Raw genomic sequence first — 20,007 nt, 5'->3', positions numbered from 1 at the left:
GTTCAGCAATACAGCATTTTATGGCATTGGTAGCAGACAGGTGGAGGTGAAGGTAGAGCAGCACTTCACCAAGTTCATCTAGGGGACAGACGTAGATTCTGTCCTTGACTCTGCTGCTGATTCACAATGCAGTTTGTCAAAGCCAATGGCACATCTGTTAGAAACTGCACTAACTATTTATGTGCTGTTCAGCACAAGGTGAAAGAAAAACAGAGACATTTTCTTTTCCAAGGAGCTCACAGTATGAGACACTTGGATGAATAACAGTTTGGAGATGGGAGGAAGGGGAACTTGTCTTTTAATTCACACACAATTACATACTCAAGTATGTATTATCACCTCCTCCTTGCACTTTATATCTGTCTTTATAGAGTAGCTTAAAATCCACTCGAGTAGTGGATGTTAGTTTGAGTATTTACTATTAGTAATACTGTATTAAAGACGGCCTAGAGATGAGAGATTCAAAGTCTGTTTATACCTCATGGAAAAAGCTTCTTACTTTTATTAGACTTTAGCACTTCTTAGCAGACGCTCCTTCAAGGAGTTTACCACACACATTGAAAAGTGCATGGTTTTCATTGTGCTGGTAATGGGGATAAAGGTATCTTAAAGAGAAAATATATGATGGGAATATTCTAAAGCACCAGATAAAAGCTTTCACAACTGCTGAAATATGTTATTTGGGAAGTGGCAAACCTCAAAGGCTGGGATTCAGATGAGCATCAAACCAATTCCTAATTTGTAATGCACAGTGTCACTGAACCACCTGGGGACCAGGCAGAGGACAAAACCAAATGACTTCTCACAGTGTGGCCAGTAAATCACACAAACTGCTTGTAAAGAAAGCGGCTGCAAGAACAGCAGTTGGGTATCTTCTCTTTTAAGTAGGATGACGTAGCAAAGGCTTAACTATGTCAAGAAAGGGGAAGGAAAACAAAGATCCATCTGCACTGAGGAGGCTGCTTAGAACAAGCACTTGAAACCCTTCTGCTCTGTGCATATTGCACAAATCTTGTTGTCAGGTTTGTCTTCTTAAAATCTGTTGCTTTTTTTTTTTTTTTAAATTCCAAGCATTTAAGAGCCAGCTGTTGACCCTTTCTACCACAAAGTAAAGTTAAAATACAATTATCGGATATTAATTTTTGAAGATCGTCTTTCAGCAGCATGGCCACAGGTCAGGTTTTAATAACAGCTTTTATCTACTTCAAACCATAATTTTAAACAAAATACTTTCCTAGCATATGTATTAAAAGCTAATACTAAGGTTTTTAAACCTACTCTGATCTGAGGTCAAAGTTTTGTTTCTCATTTAGCCACTTGCTTTCAGCCAGACTGAAAACCTGCTGCAAGCAGTCTTCCCCATTTATGATTCTTGTGGTTGGAGCTAGTAAACAAAGCCAAAACCCCATAACCATTAAATGCTCAAATCATACTTGATCCACGGGGCATTGGATCTTCCCATATAATGGTAACTGTGGTCTCTGAACACTTAAGTGTCCATTTCCCCTTGATTCATAGAAAATTACCTGATTTAAGAAACATGCTGCTCTAGGTAACTGCCAAGAGCTTTGAACACGTACTGCAAGAGCAGGGGGGGCATTTTTAGAGCCAGGGCTCGAACACATCCAGGTAGACTACAGCCTCAGCAGTCAGCAGGGACAAAAATCTCTTAAGCTATACTCCTATTTGTGCAGGAATTTGCACTTGAAATGGAATTGTAAGGGCCTTCTCCATGCTGCTGATCTTGCAGAGATACATTTCTGCGTGCCGCAGTGGTGCATTGCTTCTGCCCTCTCTCCTGCTGTGCTAGCAGCAGGCGGATGCCAGCTCATCCTGGACACCAAGCCCCCTGCAGGCAGTAGGTACACAGATTGCATTGCAACCAACAGCATTCCAGGTGCTTAGAAACATCAGTGTTTTGATTGTGCCAAATTAATATAAGCAATACAACACAAATTAAAGTCTATTAAAGACACTTCTACCATTTTTTTTAAACAAAGAACACTACGAGAACAAACCCATACCACAATGCCTGTGCTCAGTAACTTTTATTGTAATGAACTTTCCTCAACCTACCTTAGAAGTATCCAGAATTTCTGTTCCATTCTTGTACTGAGATCAAGCTGGAGAAACACAAAATACGTACAAATTATTGCAGTAAGGGAACATTTTAGCAATACTGTTAGGAAATAAATACTTGAATTTTGATAAAACTAAACATTTCACGGGAGATGCCATTATGATCATCCAGTTTGACCACCAGGTCAGACTGGCTGATCCAAACAGACAGTTCAACTTGGTTGCCCAGTGCTGCCACATAATCAAGAATTATCAGCAACCACTACTGCATTTCAGACTTGAAGCTGTAGTAGCATGCAGATGGACTCCCCTCCCACTAGTTTAAAGCATCTCCAGTCAGTGCTGTCTTCTGTAGGTAGCAGTTGTGATTCTGTGAGACTGTGAGCATCAACTAAAGTTGAAGAAAATAATTAGATAAGTACGATTCTAATGGAAGAAACGTAGATGATTATATATTTTGACCCTAACCAGTCAGTAGCTTCATATCACCACATACAAAAAAAGTGTAAAAGAGCTTACCCAGTCAAATTACTCAGTTATAAAGTCACTTTTTAATGTAACGTTGCTTTTAAGGAATTACCCACCTAGATTCTTATATGGTGCATTTCTATTCAAAGTTGGTGTTTATTTGTACCTAAGGAGGCCTTAGTCCTATACTTCAGGATAAATGGATTCAGGGCTCCAAGTCAGAACTACTCTTTTCCCTTAGTAGTTACAAGGTAAAAAAAAAAAAAAAAAAAGTGATGTTTGTATGTCTTCAGCTATAGAAATATTAGTTAGTGCAATTGTCATTTCAATGGTACTTGTTTTCCAGGCATTCACCAAGCATTGTTTGATAGAGAAAAAAAAACACATTTTACTTCAGACATTTTAAAGTCTTCTTTTAAGGTCATAAGCTGCCATAATATGTCTTTTGATAAGACATAATCTTTAGGTGAACATTCCTTCTACTGAACTTCAAACCTAACTTTTCTGCACATTTCTTATCCTCAGTGTTACCAGGAACAAAGCCTGCTTAGAAGGACACAACAACATACCAAAAATCTGGCGTTGTTCTTCCAAATAGCTAGTGTCTGTGAAACTCACCTATCTGTGAGCTTCTAGCACCATCCTATCCTGACTTCTTTGTCAGCAGAGAACCTCACAAGGTGCTTCCTGCCCATTGTCCCTTACGTGCTGTGGGCTGTGTTGGTCAGGAGGTCTGCTAGGACACAGGTGCCTCTGTGTAGCAGAAGCTGATAGCACCCATCTGAGGGCAGCGTGTGTTGAGAAGGGGATTTGGGTGGCTCATGCATCCTAGGGAGCCACAGGTACTCTAGCTGTTCTTTTTGAAATTATAAAAATATTTCTAAATGAGCTCAGATTTTGAATAGTACCATTATGGGTTGTCCTGATACCAGAAAGAAGCCCTGAAGGACCTGCTCAAATTCTGTTCACGTTGTTCTTTTTTACACACAAATCAACTTTTCTGTCTTGCTATTGTTTGCTAGTGCAGCTGTTCATCTTGCTGCCTTCAACGTTCCTGTGATACCAGGAATGCTTTCTGAGAATTCGTATTGTCTCAGTAACCTTTTACATTAAGGTCATTCACTGGTGATTTTTATTTTCAGTTGTGCCCTTCCCAGGACACGGTGTAAAGTATGGCTACTGAGATTATACACATCTTCACGATTAAATCCACAGGTCTACAGCAGCTGTCAGTATTTACAAGTAAATACTCCTGATTGTCCCAAAGATACTCTGCTGAGCTGCTTCCTCATTAATTATTTCAATGATTCGTTTATGTAATGTGTTTAAATTAGCCCTAGGAATTTAAGGCCCTCTGCTGTTCCCTACGAAGGGTCAGGTTTTGCACAGAGCTGTAATAAATAGCCCTTGTCCAAAAGGAGCATCGTGCATGCTGTCACCAGTTCCACATGAAAGAACAGAAGACAGCTGAGGGTAGCAGGTCTGGCAGAAAGCACTAACTTCAGGGCTGGTCATTAAAAGCCTGGGTACCAAAAAAAGCCTTTTGAAGGTTTGGAAAAGGCCAGAAACCTTTACCAGGGTTGGGTTCTTCTGGAGCCATCCAGCATTCCTCCTGCCACCCGGCAGCCCCCAGGGCTGTGCCCAGGTGATGAGAGCAGAAGCCTACACATTACAACTCCTGTCCTCTCTGGAGCAGACCCATTTTTCTCCCCCCATGTATTCACTGTAGTTGCCTACCTCGATGCAATCTGAAGCCATCTTAATTAGCAAGCACTCACAAGCCATTTCTGTGTTTTTGTGCCCACCTGACAGTGCTGATTGACAAAGACCAATCCCCCAGATGGAAGCCAGCTGCTTTAGAAGAAGTCAGCGATGAATTTGTGGACAATTGTTTTAAGCCTCTGGGAAACAACGATCTCAAGTTGTAATGATCGAGCCCATTGACATCTTACACAAGTGCTTAATTTTGTGATATGAAAATGAATAGCAGTGTGGTGAAGCTTGACAAGCCTTCTAGCTAGCTGGAGATTTGTAAGTCTGCTTTTTTTGTGATCAGGTACATTCTCTTCTCTTAAGCTACTGTAACGACAAAATAATCATCTTTCTTATTAATAAGGGGAAAAATGACTTCAAGGCAAATTGCTCTTCTTACTGCTGTTAGACAGTGATTAACATTTTTTTTTTTTTGCATCAGCTGTTAGGAGGAACCGTGCAGGGAGACAGCGTGGGGAAGGGATGACCTAATAAGCAAGGAGTAAGGAGACCTCGGTGTTCTTGGCTCTGCCAGGGAGCTGTTAACCAGGATTGTGCCTTAGGTTCTTCTCTATAGAGCAAAACTAAAATACGCTTTCAGACTGACATAGCATAAGTCTGAGAGCAAGAAATTGTTCTATTGATTTAACATTTGGTCGGGATTCAGTCTTGCCACGTGACACAGACATTGTTTCCAACGCCATAATATTGCCAGAGGCTAGAGCACGTTTCTGTTTGCTTGTCAAACCGTTTTATTTTTTTTTAATGCCATTGATTGAACTGCATAATGAGGTTTTTTATGATTTTGAGCGTTGCTAGAGCCTGTCCTGGTCTCACAGGCAAAGCAGTAGCTGTCTCAGAACTTGTCTGAGTGCCAGGGGGAACATTTGCTGCTGCTGCAAATTCGAGCTCAGCCCTCATTCCGCAGGGGGCTGGAGCTGAGCTGGATCAACCAGTCTGGGTTCACTTTCGTTTATATCCATGAACATCCTCAACTGGAAGTGTCCCTGTCTGCTGGGTGGAAAACTGGTGAAAAGCAGTAGGAACTGACGATGCAGAGCGGTGGAAAACAAAGCACCTGCTGCTACACAAGTCCTGTAGTTCTTTAACACAACGTAGCCTAGCAAGTGTGCTTGTGGGCATCAACATCTACTGTTGGCAAAAAAACCCTCACTGTGTGTTCACTAAAGGTTGCTGGGGTGTGATGCTAACAACACTGACAGTTATGACATAACCAGAGCCCCTTGATACAATTATGATCTTTTTTGGATTAAAAAAAATAATTCTATTATGTATGCAACACAGCTACAAATCTTTGTTCAGCGTTAAGGTTGCACGCTTTTTTTTTTTGTGGCTAATCAAGTCAGTATCTCTTGCAGCTTGTTTCTAGTAATAGACAGGTCACAAATACACAGTTTTGGCTCTGAAGACCTAGGAAAGATGAACCACTGACATTAAAGGAAGAAGACTTTGGTTCAACACAGCCAGGTATCAGCAGTGGGGAATTAAAAAAGACAGAGCCACGGTGGAGTTCTCGACATTGGGCAGGTTTTGATTCCAACAGTAATGGTCCACACTGGCTTCGGGCTCCTTCCTGCCCAGAAGCTGCTGCCTGGAAACAAAGTTCAGGGAATTCAAGCATCAGGGTGACCTTCTAGATTGAGGTGAGCAAAATCAAGAAAAGAAATGGCACTTGGCACTGTCACTAGATTAAAATAAAATTGGTAAAAGTTCAGCTGCCATTTAATGTTACCTTGTATGTATTTGCGATGAGAGTCCCTCAATTTATTTTCAAAAGTAGTTGAGAGGCTTTGTTAAAACCTTTAGGATAACTTCTGAAAGTATGACTTGAATTTCTACCTCATGGGTGCTGTAAGGAATGTAAACCTCCCCCTTCTTTTTATTTTTTAATATTTTACATTCTTAAACAATGGCTATGGTTAATTTATTTAAACACAATTGGTTCATTCCAATATTCTTGTACAAAACCGGCAATCGCCAGCTACTCTAAATAACAGGAAACAGAGCAATCCCCAGGATCACACAGATCGTGCCTTCTGTGCTTGGAAAGGACCTAAAATGCTTCAGCAAAAGCATACTGCTGAATGAATAAACATCGACTTGCATGTTCATTTGCTTCCAGAATTTTTGCAAAGGGGAATTATCCCAAGCTCATGGGAACAAAACCCTGTCCAATCTGTGCATTTTTATCAAATAAAAGTCCTACAAGCAGAATGGTCACTTTAATTTTATTTGGTCCACAAGAAAATATTTTCCACAAAAGATATTGTAAAAATATAGTGCAGTATGTTTTATTTGGGAGTGCTGTACTACAGAAATGTCAATTTTACAAAGTTGTGCTGCAGTTAACGCATTTTAAACCATTATTAGGATACCGAGTCAGTCACATAGTACCCACGCAGACTATGCTTGTGCTCCATGGAGAAAACAGAAAGCAAATGTATTTTAACTCCTCAATAGAAGTACGTGTTTTTTTCCAAGTATGCCAGTCCCATACTGGAATGCCTTTAATACACAAAATCAAATTGAAGAATTGGTGCCAACTTAGCACAGAAAGTGGCTTTACAAGACCAGAAAATAATCTAATGATAAGTAGACAGAATTTTATTTGGGTATAGAGACCTTTATTTTCATTATTACTGTGTATCACTATTGCATCTTCTAAGTATACCACAGGTTTCCAGGAATAAATCTCCTTCAGGCTCTCCCAGCTGTAGCATTGAACGGATCTAGTTACTTATTTTTGCTGGGGTTAATGGCATTATTTACTAAGGACAGTTTCACGCAGATTTCTTTTCCTGGTGAGAAGCTGCCCCCCTGTTCCCTGTAAGCTGCTTTGTTCTCCACGTGCTGTGAGCACCAGCCAGCAGGACTGGGGCACTCCAGGCCCTGCTGGAGCTGCTGCAGTCTCCAAGCACCCCTGAGGGAAGAGGAGCTTTGTGGAAGCTCACTCACGGTCACCGTGCTTCAGGACACAAAGAAAGTAACTTCTCCTCTGGGCACACGTTGAGTATTTATCAGCATGGATGCTCCAGCTTACCTGTGGGCTACTTCACCTTCTGTTTCTGCCTGCTGTGGGGCCCTGCAGCAGCAGCCTTGCAGCGGAGGAGCTACAGAGAAGTGCTGCCTGCTACGGCTACCCCCAAAGCAAGGGCTCCGGGCGCTGCAGCATCCAGCTCCCCGTGGCAGCCACTGGGGCACCTGTGCACAGGGCAAGGCAGATCGTGCCTAAATCTTGCGAGTGCATTTAGGTGAGTAAATTCTCCTGATGCTCATCTATATCCACCTAGCTGCCAAGCAGCCTCTAGGGAGTTGGGGCCTTTTATTTTTTCTTTAATTACTGACTTCAGCAGCATTAGCTCTTGAGTTAACACTAATGTTGCAGAAAGGTTAGCTTTTTTGTAATAAAGCTTTCTTGTAGCTAGATAAAACATTAATACTCTGTTTAAGCGGCATCAAATTAACACATACTGATCGAATCTCTGTTTTGTTTTTGCTTTTTAATTTGCTCTTGCATCTAGCTTGGAGCTTTTTTAGATATGGCAAACATAAGTTACGATTCAACATTTTACATGCTTTTGAGCTTAAAGGAACACCGCTGCTAGCAGGAGAATTTCAATGAGCCATACTGCCCTCGGCCACTTCACATACGACTTCAAAGAAGACAACTTCACAACATAAGCAGATTCTTTCCCTTTTTCAGCAAAAGCCTGAGAACAGCATCACGAGTCTAGTGATTCTAGTCTGGTCAGTGTGAATTAATGGCAGTCTTGTGCTGTGTTACAAAGTATTTTTTGCCACTTACTCCTGCTACAACCACTTCCCCACTAAATGAATTTCAAGTAATTAAGTTTGTGTCACAAAGTTTGGAAAAGAGCCGCATTCCCTCTCAGGTCATGTGTGAGAATAAGCTAAAAATAACCATTGAAACAGACCTCTTTCTGCTCGCTTACCATTGCCTGAAAATCATACTTTGTACCAGTTACTAGAACTATGTGTACCTTTTAAAAATAGTAACAGTTTTTGCCAGTATGGAAAGCATTTTTTTCTTATAAAATGACAACATAAAATGGAAAGCACTTTGATCTAGGAAAAATCGACGTCTGTGAAATTGGCTGTAACAGAAAAAGGAGCAAACAGGTGCTAAAAAAAAAAGCAAGCTTCTTACGAGGCATGTGCTTTGTATAAAATGTCAGCAACACTGGAGGTTTAAATGACTAATTTACCTCCTCCTCAGTACACGAAACCCCAGTTAGGAGTGCAGTAGGTCAGGCTTCAAGTCCTGGAGAAGCAGGGCGCAGCGTGAGGACTCAAGCTCCATAAAATTGCTCAAGAATGTGGTAGCCCTTTAGCGTTGGGCCTAAGGCTTATTCACTAGCTCAGTGCTCTGCTCAGGCTCGAGGTTCCTGTAGTTTGTATTTGCATCATCGAATGGTTTTATCACTGGGCACGTGATGAGGCTGCAGGAGCTGAAGGAACGCATCCTGTCCCCAGGGCGTCACACTGGAGTGAAATTTCAGTGCAATGCCACCACAGTCCCATGAAATGAATGCTCCTAAAACATCGCTACACCAAAAACCCACAACAAAACAAAACAAAACACAACAAACAATACAAACAAACAAAGCAAAACAAAACCCCAGCATTGTAACAACAACAACAAAAAAAGTAAACAGCTTTGGTTTGAACACAGTGATCAGATGTGAAACTGTCTTGCTGCGGGATTCTAGAGAATAGACTTCATGCATGTACAGAAGCCAGAGCATCTGTTACCTTAATTATAATGCACTGTTTATCAATATTGTAATGTTTCTCACTGGTTCTATTCAGAATGGAAGTTGAGAAGCATCATAATCCATATGGTTCCCTGAATACTATTTGGTTTCATAAAATGCTTCTTGTCACCTTCGTTATTTCGTGGCTTACAGGCTTATTCTGGTCAAAGAATCAAAAGTAAAACTTAGGACAGCAGTTACCTTTGCTACATAGAAGAACCTGGTTTCACTTCAGCAAAACACAAACAGATTTGCCAAGCATACAGTCCTTACTTTCACCTACCAACAGGCCGTGCGGTTTTTTATGCAGTACATAAAAATAACCCGGGCTTTGTTCTTAAGCATCTCTGGGGCCTCAGTGGCAGTGCTTGTTCAGTTGCAAGGCAGCTGCATTATTTTCTTCCTCTTTTTTTTTTAAGACTTATTTCAGATCACACTCAACATGAAGACAGACTACACTCAACTTACAGCTGATAACAAATAACACTCGATTAACAGATTTTAGTGTAATCCAAGTAATTTCTTAGCAATATAGATTAAAAGGCATTTTTTTCCAGCCTTTCCTTGCAAACGCCTTCAGCTAGTGGCACTATGCTCAAGTCAGGGCTGATTTCACTTCATTTGCACTCGTACCGGATGGAACTGCTCAGCAGACAGCACAGCACTGTGCGCGAAGGCTCAGGGCACGTCGCTCTCGATGAAGGGAATGTCGCTGTATTTGCTCTCCCTCACTGCCCACTGCTTCACCGCCTGATCGAGAATCTCGTGGGAGAGGCGGTGTGCATAGTCCAGCACTATGGTGCTCGACGGCCCCTTCTCGTCCACCATCACTGCTATCAGCGATGATTTCTCCCCAGTGCATCCCTCGTTACCTTCCCTGCGCCCTTCAACCAGGATGGCGTTTGAACCCGGAAAGGCATCCTTGGATTTGATGCATCCCATGGTACATTTGAAGATGCAGCTGCAAAATTCAGTTCAACGGCATGTTTGGGTAACCTGGAAATGGTTTCCTCGGTCGCTGCACAGCGTTGCTGCTTCTCGCCAGCGGCTGCAGCTCTTCCAAAGGGACAGAACGTCCCCTGTAGTGCTTCTTTACTTCTGGAGAAATCTGTCAAAACAGTGTTTCATATAAATGAAATACACAGCTTGCCATTCTCAGTGAGCTCAGAGGAGAGCTGGATTTGCTACAGAAGCTCATAGAGCCAACTGCGCATGGCACGCGTAAAACATTTTGCTTATCGGTAACATCCATCTACTACAATTATTAGGCAAAGTCTGGCTTGAATTCAAGCTGCCCTTGAGTGCAATTCCCAGTATGTGGTATGAACTAGTAAACCATATATAATGGTCTGTATGCAATACAAATGCAAAGCCCGAGGGAAAAATAAGTTTCTTCCAAACAGGTTACACAGAGCTATTTTCCTCAATCAGTAAACAAATCCCATTTAACTCCAGAGACTGATGCTGTTCAAAAAAGTGAAAACAAACAACCCCCCGCCCCCCACTGACAAAAGCATCACGCAACAACCACCTAACAATTGCTTAAAATTACTTAAGGTTACTTAAAATGCAGAGAAACTTGCTCAGCTTCGAGAACAAGCGCTCTGCAAGGCACCTGACCTCCAGATGTGCTCCACAAGAACTTGCTAATAGAAGTTTCTACTTTTTTCCCCTTTCTCAACACGTGAGAGGGTCATGTTGTCAAACTCATCAAGACTCAGAACTGTTTCCTCCCCAGTTCTGCTCCACGTTTTCTGTTTACCAGCCTGCAGAGCTGGTGCTCAGGCTACTTTCTGTATGCAGGCAAAGCAGAATTTGTGCTGCGCCTGACTGTGCTTGGCATGAGTGGACCCAGAGTTAAGAGACTGCCAGCCAAAATAAAGACTGTGCTGCACAGAGACCAACTGTTCCCTACAGCTTCACACGATGACGTTGTGCTAAGGTCAGCCAAAGTTAAACATTTTTTGTAAATAGCCTTTGAAAACATAATTATGGCAAAGATGCGAAGCCTTGTTTATTTGTTTAATTTCCTGGGGGAAACAGGGGCTCCAAGCCGGTAAGCTGATCGCAGGCACATCTTTGCAGAGGAAATCAGTCTGCAGGCAGGCAGGCAGTCCTCACAGGTAGGACAGGGCTTCCCCAGCCCAGCCGCTGACTGGTGAGAGGCAGATTCCTGGCGACAAGCTTCCCTCCTCCTCCTGCTACCTCCTGAGCACATCCCTGCCTCTTCAGGAAGGAGTCAGTGAAACTGGAGCCCAGCGCTCGGAAGCGGTGGGTGGCATTCCTGGCAGGAACTCAGACCTGAAGGGCTCCTGAAGCCACGAGGTAGGTACAAACATTTTTGTATCATCTGCTCGGTATCAGAACAACTCAGCATTTTAGAAAAACGTCTGTAACTCATTCTGATAAAATTCTGTAATTGTCTATTGTCCATACTGCCACGATGCAGCACGCAGCAGACCCTGCTGCTAGCGTTGGTAGTTCCACTCAACACAGAGGAGAGCTAAACTACTGGGGAGATTTTTATTTTAAGAACTTGCTGTTAAATGAACAAAAAGAAGGATTCTCTTCACTGCACAAGAAACCATATATATCCCTGAGGAGGTTTGTAGAAAAAAAAAAAAAAAAGTGAGGCTCATAGCTGTTTTTCAACTCCATGTATTAATGAAACTTACAGTGCTTACGGACCAGAGGCCAAGGAGATGCCTGAATGCAATTCAGACTTCTGAATAATTCAAAACATTTTAATAGTGTTTTCTTGCACACATCTAATTTCAATATTTATCATTAATAAAACATTAATAAAATAATTTCCACTTGCCTATCTGGACAAATACGTATCTCAAATGATCTACTATGGTACAGAATCACCAACAGCACTGCTAACACCTGAAAGCTGCAATTTTTATCCAGGCAAAGCTTCCATTCACAAGCTTCACACGTGGCACCCAGCCTGCCCTTCTCACTACACTGCTGGTGACAAGTTTCAGGTTAGATCTCTTGACCTCCTTAGTCTTAGCCAGAACTACAAATATTACAGACTTAAACCTCAGCTTCTCCTACCGTATCTTGAATACTGTTCAGACATTCTATGCCACAGTTGATATACCCATGTATTTTTGTCAGTTTCATCTCGACATTTTATCTAACGACCACCTGAATTTGGATTTTTTAATCCAAGGTTGGAGCCAAGTTCTTTTCTACGTTATCATTTTGGGCACTTTTCAGAGGAGTTTTAGTTCACCGGTTTTAGTTCACATTTTATCGTGTTAAGACATTTTGCTCCTACAACTTGGAGATTTCCTTCCCCCTTTTTAAGGGACAACAGATGAGTTAGCATCTATCAGAAAGATGGAGCTAATGAGGATAGAAGGAGGACAGACATTTCCTAAAACAGGCAAAAAGAAAGGCCAGCATCTTCCTCTTGAGGATTGACCTCTGTTCCCACCTTCTCGCCTCTGCCTTTTCATTTGTGCTCACTCAAACGTTGGTGTGACTGTCCTGTGCAGAGAAAGGCGTGGGCTGGAAAACTGCCGGAGTGCAAGACATGCAAGACAACTAAATTGCTTCAAATTGATTACTAGTTAGGCTTAATGCAAAGTTATTGACCCCAGTTTCAATTCTAGACTGCTGCTCCTTTCATTATTTATAGAGTGCAGTCCTTACCAAGTCGGTGTGGTGTGATTTATAGTTTGCCTGCTCTACGTGAGTTAATAATTGTTGGCGCATAAATGGTCGGAGGTGAAATTGCCCTCAATCTTTTCCTGTTTTTCTGACAACTGTTGCTTGCACATAGGGGAGAAAGCACCATTTAAATCCTCCCCACCTAACTCATCTCCAGAGTGTTAAGTTATGACCCGGAGTTTAACATGCCTTTTTGCTCAAAACTCACATTTTGGTGGGGGGCAAGAGTTCATTTTACTCCTGGCACAATGCTTCACTTGCTAACTGCTCCAGGCAACACTGTCAGATAAGAATCTGTGTCAGCATCCAAGCTCTGACCCGTGGCCAGGTGCGTTTCAGGAACCCCTGCGTAGATGGTTCAAGGCTTGAACCAAAACCTCTGGGTGTAGCTGCTCACCGGACACGCTTCTGTGCTCAGCTCAAGGCAGAAGTTAGCGTGCTGCCACCTGTTCTGTTCCACTCTTAACCAGGAGTTAAAGCAGCAGCATTACAAGCCGTAACAGATATTCTCTTTTTAAAGACCAATTTTACAGTAAATGAAATATATTTTTCAGACAAGCTAAATCAACAAGTGCTTAGCTGTGCTCAGTTTGGGTGGATGTGTAGTCGATAAGCTTTTAAACACCTCATTTAACTTCAATTCTATACACGCTGTGCATTGTTTCTAAAAGGGTCCTGAAAACATGTCCCTGGAATTTCAGGTTGAGGTGTTGTTTCACCTGTTCCTTACTACACATCCATGCACAGTGGTAATACAAAGACAGAAAATATTGAGGGAGCTGCACCATGCTGAACTCACCTTGCATGAGAGGGCCAAGCCGTCTCTTTGCCGGCCTTCTTTAGTGTTTCCTGCCAAGCTAAGTCCATTTCTAATCACTGCTGAAGGAAATAAAACGATATTGAAAAGATGCCTGCAGTTTCCTATCATGCCATACAGAATACAGAAGGAGGGGGGAATAGGATGGGGAGACACTAATAGCATAACTGCAGTTTTATTTAGATAAATAAAGATGTTTTAGCATTAAAATAATCAAAATTTTCAAGATAGCTCAGCGTAGCCTTGCCCAGTTGGACGCAGTGGGTGATTTCTGCCCTAAGGGAACCGGGCTCCTCACCTCCCAAACTTGTAGGTTCCAATGTGACTCCTTGCAGCGCGGAGGCATTTAGCTTCTTCCTCAGTGCCCACGAGGGCAGCTCAGCATGCTACTTACCAGTAATGTGTCTGCTTTTAACAAATCATCCCCCTTGTCCCCAGTACAGCACAGACAGCTTCACGGCTGGGACTCTGCAAAGGGAATTGAGAATTAAAACTTAGCACGTGGGAAGGTGTCAGAGCTGTGTGTCGTCGCACAGGTAGATGAATCTCTACGAGCTGTCCTTGCAGAACCCTGCTGGCCTGCTCCCCCCCCCCCCCCCCCCAGCGTTTGACTTTGTCAAACACAAAAGGATGATGCAGCACTTCAGAAATTACACCGAGCGAGAGGCTGCAGCGATGCACGTCCAGTGCCTTGCCCTGGGCGTGCAGCGGGGCCACTGCTGGGCAAGGGGCTCCTGCCCCACTTGCAGGGTGCCAGCCCTCCTCCCCCTGCCGCAGCAAGTGCGGGTTGTGGGTCCAGCTGGGCTGTAGGAAGGGTACGATGCCAAGCATCTGGAGTGCCCCATCTTGTGCCTGAGCTTAGAAGTCCTCTCTGATTATCTCCATCTCCAAGACAGAGGGCACCCCTACCAGCGCTGCGGGGTTCAGAGGCTCCCCCGTGCAGAGTGGGGCCTCCCAAAATGTGCCAGCCCAGCAGGTTCATGGTTGTGCCTCTCCTTAACAGCCAGCTTCCCACAGATCCTACAGAGCAGAGACATGGACACGCGTCTATGAGGAAGTCTCTTTTTAATCATAGGAGAAGAAAGTTAAAATGCTATTTTAAGATGATTGCCAAGACTCAGCTCCCCCAGGCAATCACTGAAATACCCAAATACACCAAAACAACGCAGGCAATGACGAGCAAGCACAGAGCCTCGTCCCTCACAGCGCCGTTCCCTCTCCCTGGTGTTGCTGCCGACACGAGATAAGAGCTGCAGATTGGAGGGGCTGCGTGCCGGAGAGGCAAACAACCGCTGTGCCGGCAGGATTAGCGCATCAGTGAAAGTCTCCTGGCTATCTCACAGCACACGCTGGAATTTTAAAGCCTTCCCCCCGCCCCGGCTAGAAGCGATTAACTCCTGCAGGCTTCCAAGGCAGCCTGTAGCTGACTGGGGCAGCAGCACAGGACTGGGGAGCACTTTTCTTTCACTCTTCCCTTCCCTAGCTCGGTTCCAAAGGCTTCTCAGTAAGAAGATGGTTGATGCAGCAAGCATTAAAGGTGAAGCACGGAACCTGTACATCAAAATAGCAAAACCTCAGAAAACAGCCGTGCCGTTAGGTCCAGCTCTCAGCAGTCAGGTGTGTTTCCATCCAGGAAGCAGTCTTGTGAGAGGCTGAGAGCACCATGTGCTTGGTAGCTCTGTCATTTCATCAAAGTAGAAGTGTGCCCCGCTCAGCCTGTCCTGAAACCCTCCGTCCTGCCTTCAGCACAGCGGTCTGCCTGCCAGGGCTGCTTTCAGCTTGGAGAGCAGCCCGGAGAGAAGAGGTGAGGAGGATGCTGAGCACTCCTGACACGACCTGCTCTTGTTTAGCCCATGCAACCGTGGGTACTACTGCTGCTGTCGGAGTGTGGAGGACACATCTCCAATGCACTCTCTGCTTGGCTTTTCTGCGCCTGGTGGCTGTGCCCCCCAGGACACAAGCAAGCAGGCGGTCATCAGGGCTGGTCTGATAGACCGCTGGCAAGGGAGAGTCACGGACTCACCACCCCTGCACACAGACAAGCACGGGGTGCCTGGCATCCATCAGAACTTGCTTTCTCAGTCAACACGGCCGGACCAAATGGAGTTCCCCTGTCAGACAAAGCTTCGGAGGGAGGCTGTAAAAGAAGGGGGTGAAGCACCCGAGGATGCTGAGCTGCTCGGAAGCTCCACCTGCAGGGAGTGCAGCCAGGACCGAAGGAAGCCAGGCACAGAGATGAGAGAGGAAAGCCTCGCTCCGGGGGAAGGCAGAGCTGAACCTCCCCAAGCGCCCAGCCCCAAATCCCCTCAGCAGCTCCCGGCGGGGCTCCCTGGGGGCAGTGCCCAGACCCCGGCTGCTCGCCTTGGGCTCAGCCAGGACCTCGGGAGCCCGCTCCTGCCCGGGCTCAGCCTCCAGCCCGGGCCGGGGGGGGCCCCTTCTCATTCACCCGCCCCACCCAGAGCCGTGCCGGGGGCTCCCAGCCCCGTGTCCCCCCCTGCCCCCCCGGTCCCCCCACACGTACCGGCGGCTGCGGGGCTTCTCCTGCGGGCGCGGGGCGGCGCCGGGCCCCGCCTGCAGCCGGCGGCGGGCGGGAGCGGGGGCGGGGGCGGCTCCGCCTCACACGGGCGGGCTGCGAGCGGCCGCTCCCCCCTCAGCGTCCCCGGCAGCCCCATGGTGTCCCCGGGGCCCTCTCGGGTGTCTCCGGGTCCCCGCCCGGCCCTGAGGGTCGCGGGGAGCCGCCGAGGAGAGCCCCGGCCCCGCGGGGTGACGCGGAGGGGGGGTTTGAAGGGGCCGTGGGGTGCTGAAGGGCTCCGTGGCGAAGTTCTCGTCAGCCAAAGGCTCCGGCTCACCAGCAAGGGGCACGGCTCCACCCGGCATGGCCCTGTGCTGAGGTGGGGGACACGGTGCGAGAACCAAACCCGCCTCACCAAATGTGAAGTGGGGCTGCTTCAGCGCCACAGCCCGCCCGGCGTCAGGGAGTCACGGAGGTGGGCAGACACCGCCAGGATCTGCTCCAACCACCCCCTACTGCCACTGTCACCACCAAACCATGTCCCCGAGCACCACATCCAACCTCTCCTTCAACACCCCCAGCATGGTGACGCCACCACCCCCCTGGGCAACCCGTCCCCAGTGCCTGACTGCTCTTTCTGAGGGGAATTTTCTCCAAATTCCCAACCTGACCCTCCCCTGGCACAACCTGAGGCCATTCCCTCTGCTCCTGTCACCAGTTACCTGTGAGCAGAGGCCGACCCCAGCTCCCCACACCTTCCTTTCCGGGAGCTGGAGAGAGCAATAATATGCTCTGTAGCGTGCATAGTTAAAAGGAGGCTATTTTAATTAGAACTTTGTTGATGGAAAAATGTCCCAGCTATAGATTTTTCTTTTTCCTGAGTCTCTTTTATATTATGCATTGCTTTTACGTTCTGCATACAACTGTGATTTACCAAAGCCCTTTCTTAAAACTAGTATTTCTTAAAACACTTTCAAGTATTGCAACCACATTGATTAAAAGTAGGAACAAGTGTGATCGGAGCAAGCCTGAGCACAGGCCACAGAAATGTGCTGCCCTAGTTTTCAACCCTATTACTACCAAAAGTACATAACAGTGGCAATTGCACATTTGCTCCAAACCTTAGGGCACAACATTGATTTCTAGATCAGGATTATTTTTGGAACGTCCCATCCTCCTGCTCTCAAATATGGTTCAACAGTTTTAAACTTTGAATAACGAATATAAATGTAAACCCTAATTGTGCTTTCCTGCATGAAGATACCTCTAACATTAAAAACATAATACATAACCCACTGCTACAAATTTGATGCTTCTTTTTTGTTGTTACTTAACATGCGCATACTGGTATAGCTGAAATGAGAACAGCACAAGGCAGCAGTGTGTTCACTGAGCTTCATGTACATTATAATGAATCCTCAGCCCTGCATGAGCATAGCTGACTTACCATCAGTCTTCACTGCGACTGTGGTGAAATACCTGGGGAAAGACCTGTTCTTTTCCAAAAAATGGGTGAAACACCCCAGACAGCAGTAGAACTTGAAGCATGTGTTCAGTGTTACGTATGTACTCACACTTCCACATAGGCATCGGTGTCTTTGAGGCTCAGGGCTGAGCTGCAGTGATTCATAATCTTATCCAGTCACCAGCAGGAACACCTGTGCTAAAACATTTGGAACTATTTACATCACCACGTTTGCAAACTTTTCTGTGAAGAAACAACATTATTTACTTAGAACTTGTCTAGATACTTATAAACATGCTAAGAAGTTAATTCCAACAGTATGTTAAACTATAAAGGTGGTGTGCCCTCACCAAATGAGATACAAGGTGTGGGTATTAAATATAGGTGCTAATATGGGAGAAAACAATTGTCAGCAATAAAAACTGAAGAAACCAGAAGAGGGGTTATAAACCAAATTATGTTTCTATACAGCACAGTTTTTTAGTCAATTGAATGTAATAGATGTTAGGTACTTCTGCTTCCACAGGTAATCTAGAAAGTAATAGAAAGTCTGGGAAGTCTGTCTAGAACAATCTTAGGAATCTTTAAAAAAACAAAACTTAATTCACAAAATGGGTATTGGTTGTTTAAGAAAACCTGTAATATTTTGAAGAAATTATATCATACCACGTCTCATTGAAATACTGTTCAAAAGCCCACAGTAAGAAAATATGTTGGTGTTTTTTGGGGAATAGGGATGACAAAGTTTCAAAAAAAAAACATTAAGTGGGAAAGAGGAAGCTTTTGTCCTCTGCTTTCTGCAATATAAACCCTGAAATTGCTTTCCTTACTTCTGCTTCCCAGTCGGAAACCTGATGCCTGATTGAAATAAACCTCATCCATTCTCCATCATTTTTATACATCTCCCAGCTTCTGCCATCGCTTAGCAGTTTTACCACTAGCATTGGTAAGACAGTGCATATTCAGAACTGAAAAGCATAGCTGTCTGGTTTAGGTTCTGTCTTTTGTAGCACTGTTACAATACATGGCTTATATATGATGAGATAAAAGCAGGGCCGGAGTCTGGCCTAAGGAAGAAGACTTTAGGACAAAAGGTTGATGCCAAGCAGTTTATTACATATAGGACATTAAATCTGTAAGAGAAAGTCAGGGATTCATTGACAGTTGGATTATTAGTCACGCCAGATAAAAGTGCTTGGTGGGTTGAGATACTTTTGTAATGTAGAACCTCATTTTATATGCACCATATGCTCCAGAAGCATAACTAAGAGAAAAAATGCTTTCAAGAGAAAGGAAAACAACAAATTACTGAAAATTCCAGACTGTTTTGCAAGTATCTTGTGACTCATGCCAAGCAGTTTCACCATACTGGATTCTCTCAGGTTGTTCTAAAACTCAAAGACAATTATACTGAAAAAAAATAATGCTTTCCGAATGCTCTTGGGGCTTTTCACAGGCGGGAACTGTGCTGGCATTCAGCGGAAGCCAAGAAATGTTACAGAAATACTTCTGAGTATTAATTGTCATTTGAGATAATGCTTCGTTAACAGTGGAATTTCTTCCCACGGAGGGAAGATGACCATTTCAGTCAGTGAGGAGTCATTGGTGGCAAGCCCTTACCTGGTTTTTGTGCTAACAGAGGAGTAAACTGTGCTCCCCAGGGAATGGCAAACAGCGGCTTCATCTTGGTGGCACGGCAGCGACAAGGATTTTTCTGTTTTCAAGAAACTTCTCCGAATGTTGACTCTTGCTGTGGCGCATGTAGCAGCCAAGCGCTCGATCACCAGAGCATCCCTACACATTCATCATGAAGGAAAACTGAAACAGCAGTAATAAAAACTTCCAGGAGCCTGGGGGGAAGGGCAGCATTACCTTTTGCTTCTGTCTGTGTCTGAAGCTGGAGATGATGTTGGTGGAAGGCCTGAGCCTGAACATCAGCTGTCCACGAGATGCAGCGTGGACACGTGGCTCCAGCCTTCCTCCTGCCTCACTGCTCAGGCGTGGTTTGGAGACACAAACCTCCCTGCGAACGCAGACTGTCCTTACCCTGTGCCCAGTGCTAGAAAACATAACACAGGAAGACAGCAAATACCAAATATTATTTACGTTTTTGTGAATAAGGCAGTAGAGCAGGCGGAGAAATACTCTTAATTTACATGCAAGCCTTCTTTTCTTTCTTGTTTGCTCAAATTCTAAAAGCAGTGAAATGAAAATTCCCTCAAAGCACTGGAGGACACTGCAAACACGGCACAGGCCTGCAGCACAGCAAGGAGATTAACCAAGCATGAGGCATTAGAATATTGCAAAGAGGATCAAAAGAGATTTGTGACTGAAAATCCACACACCAGAATTACAGTCAGCTGAGAAGCTGGGCAGACAGAAAATGGTAAATCTTTTAAATTTAGATGTCTTCTAAAATAAACTCAAAGGTTGG

General features: G+C 44.7%; 2 protein-coding genes and 1 long non-coding RNA gene across 29 annotated transcripts in view; 1 reads left to right on the top strand and 2 right to left on the bottom strand.

Moving 5' to 3' along the window:
* HIBCH (3-hydroxyisobutyryl-CoA hydrolase) overlaps window positions 1-6,534 on the top strand; it is a 41,315-nt gene extending 34,781 nt beyond the window's left edge. For all 3 annotated transcript variants that reach the window (XM_068686521.1, XM_068686522.1, XM_068686523.1), the window contains one exon: window positions 4,360-6,534. In XM_068686521.1, the coding sequence (XP_068542622.1) occupies window positions 4,360-4,475 (116 nt within the window). In that variant the 3' untranslated portion in view covers window positions 4,476-6,534. The remainder of the gene's footprint in view (window positions 1-4,359) is intronic.
* On the bottom strand, window positions 133-4,353 carry LOC137858572 (uncharacterized). Its single transcript, XR_011097853.1, has 3 exons — window positions 3,166-4,353; window positions 2,077-2,123; window positions 133-1,849 (listed from the first exon to the last, which is right to left on the bottom strand). It is a non-coding gene; the product is annotated as an uncharacterized lncRNA (long non-coding RNA).
* Window positions 6,532-20,007, bottom strand: part of C6H2orf88 (chromosome 6 C2orf88 homolog) — a 29,428-nt gene continuing 15,952 nt past the window's right edge. For 4 of the 25 annotated variants that reach the window (XR_011097830.1, XR_011097832.1, XR_011097836.1 and 1 more), the window contains 5 exons: window positions 19,446-19,632; window positions 19,194-19,367; window positions 17,683-17,771; window positions 13,579-14,064; window positions 10,033-10,203 (listed from right to left, as the gene is read on the bottom strand). Coding sequence is in view for 3 of the 25 variants with exons in the window: in XM_068686530.1 (XP_068542631.1) it covers window positions 9,774-10,037 (264 nt within the window). In the remaining 22 variants the exon portion in view is untranslated. The other 21 variants (XM_068686527.1, XM_068686528.1, XM_068686526.1 and 18 more) reach the window with 18 other exon arrangements.

This window comes from Anas acuta, chromosome 6 (assembly GCF_963932015.1).
Source record: "Anas acuta chromosome 6, bAnaAcu1.1, whole genome shotgun sequence".
In the NCBI taxonomy this organism is placed as follows: Eukaryota; Metazoa; Chordata; class Aves; order Anseriformes; family Anatidae; genus Anas; species Anas acuta.
The sequence above is the reverse complement of the archived record's forward strand: the minus strand, read 5'-3'. Positions and strand labels throughout refer to the sequence as shown.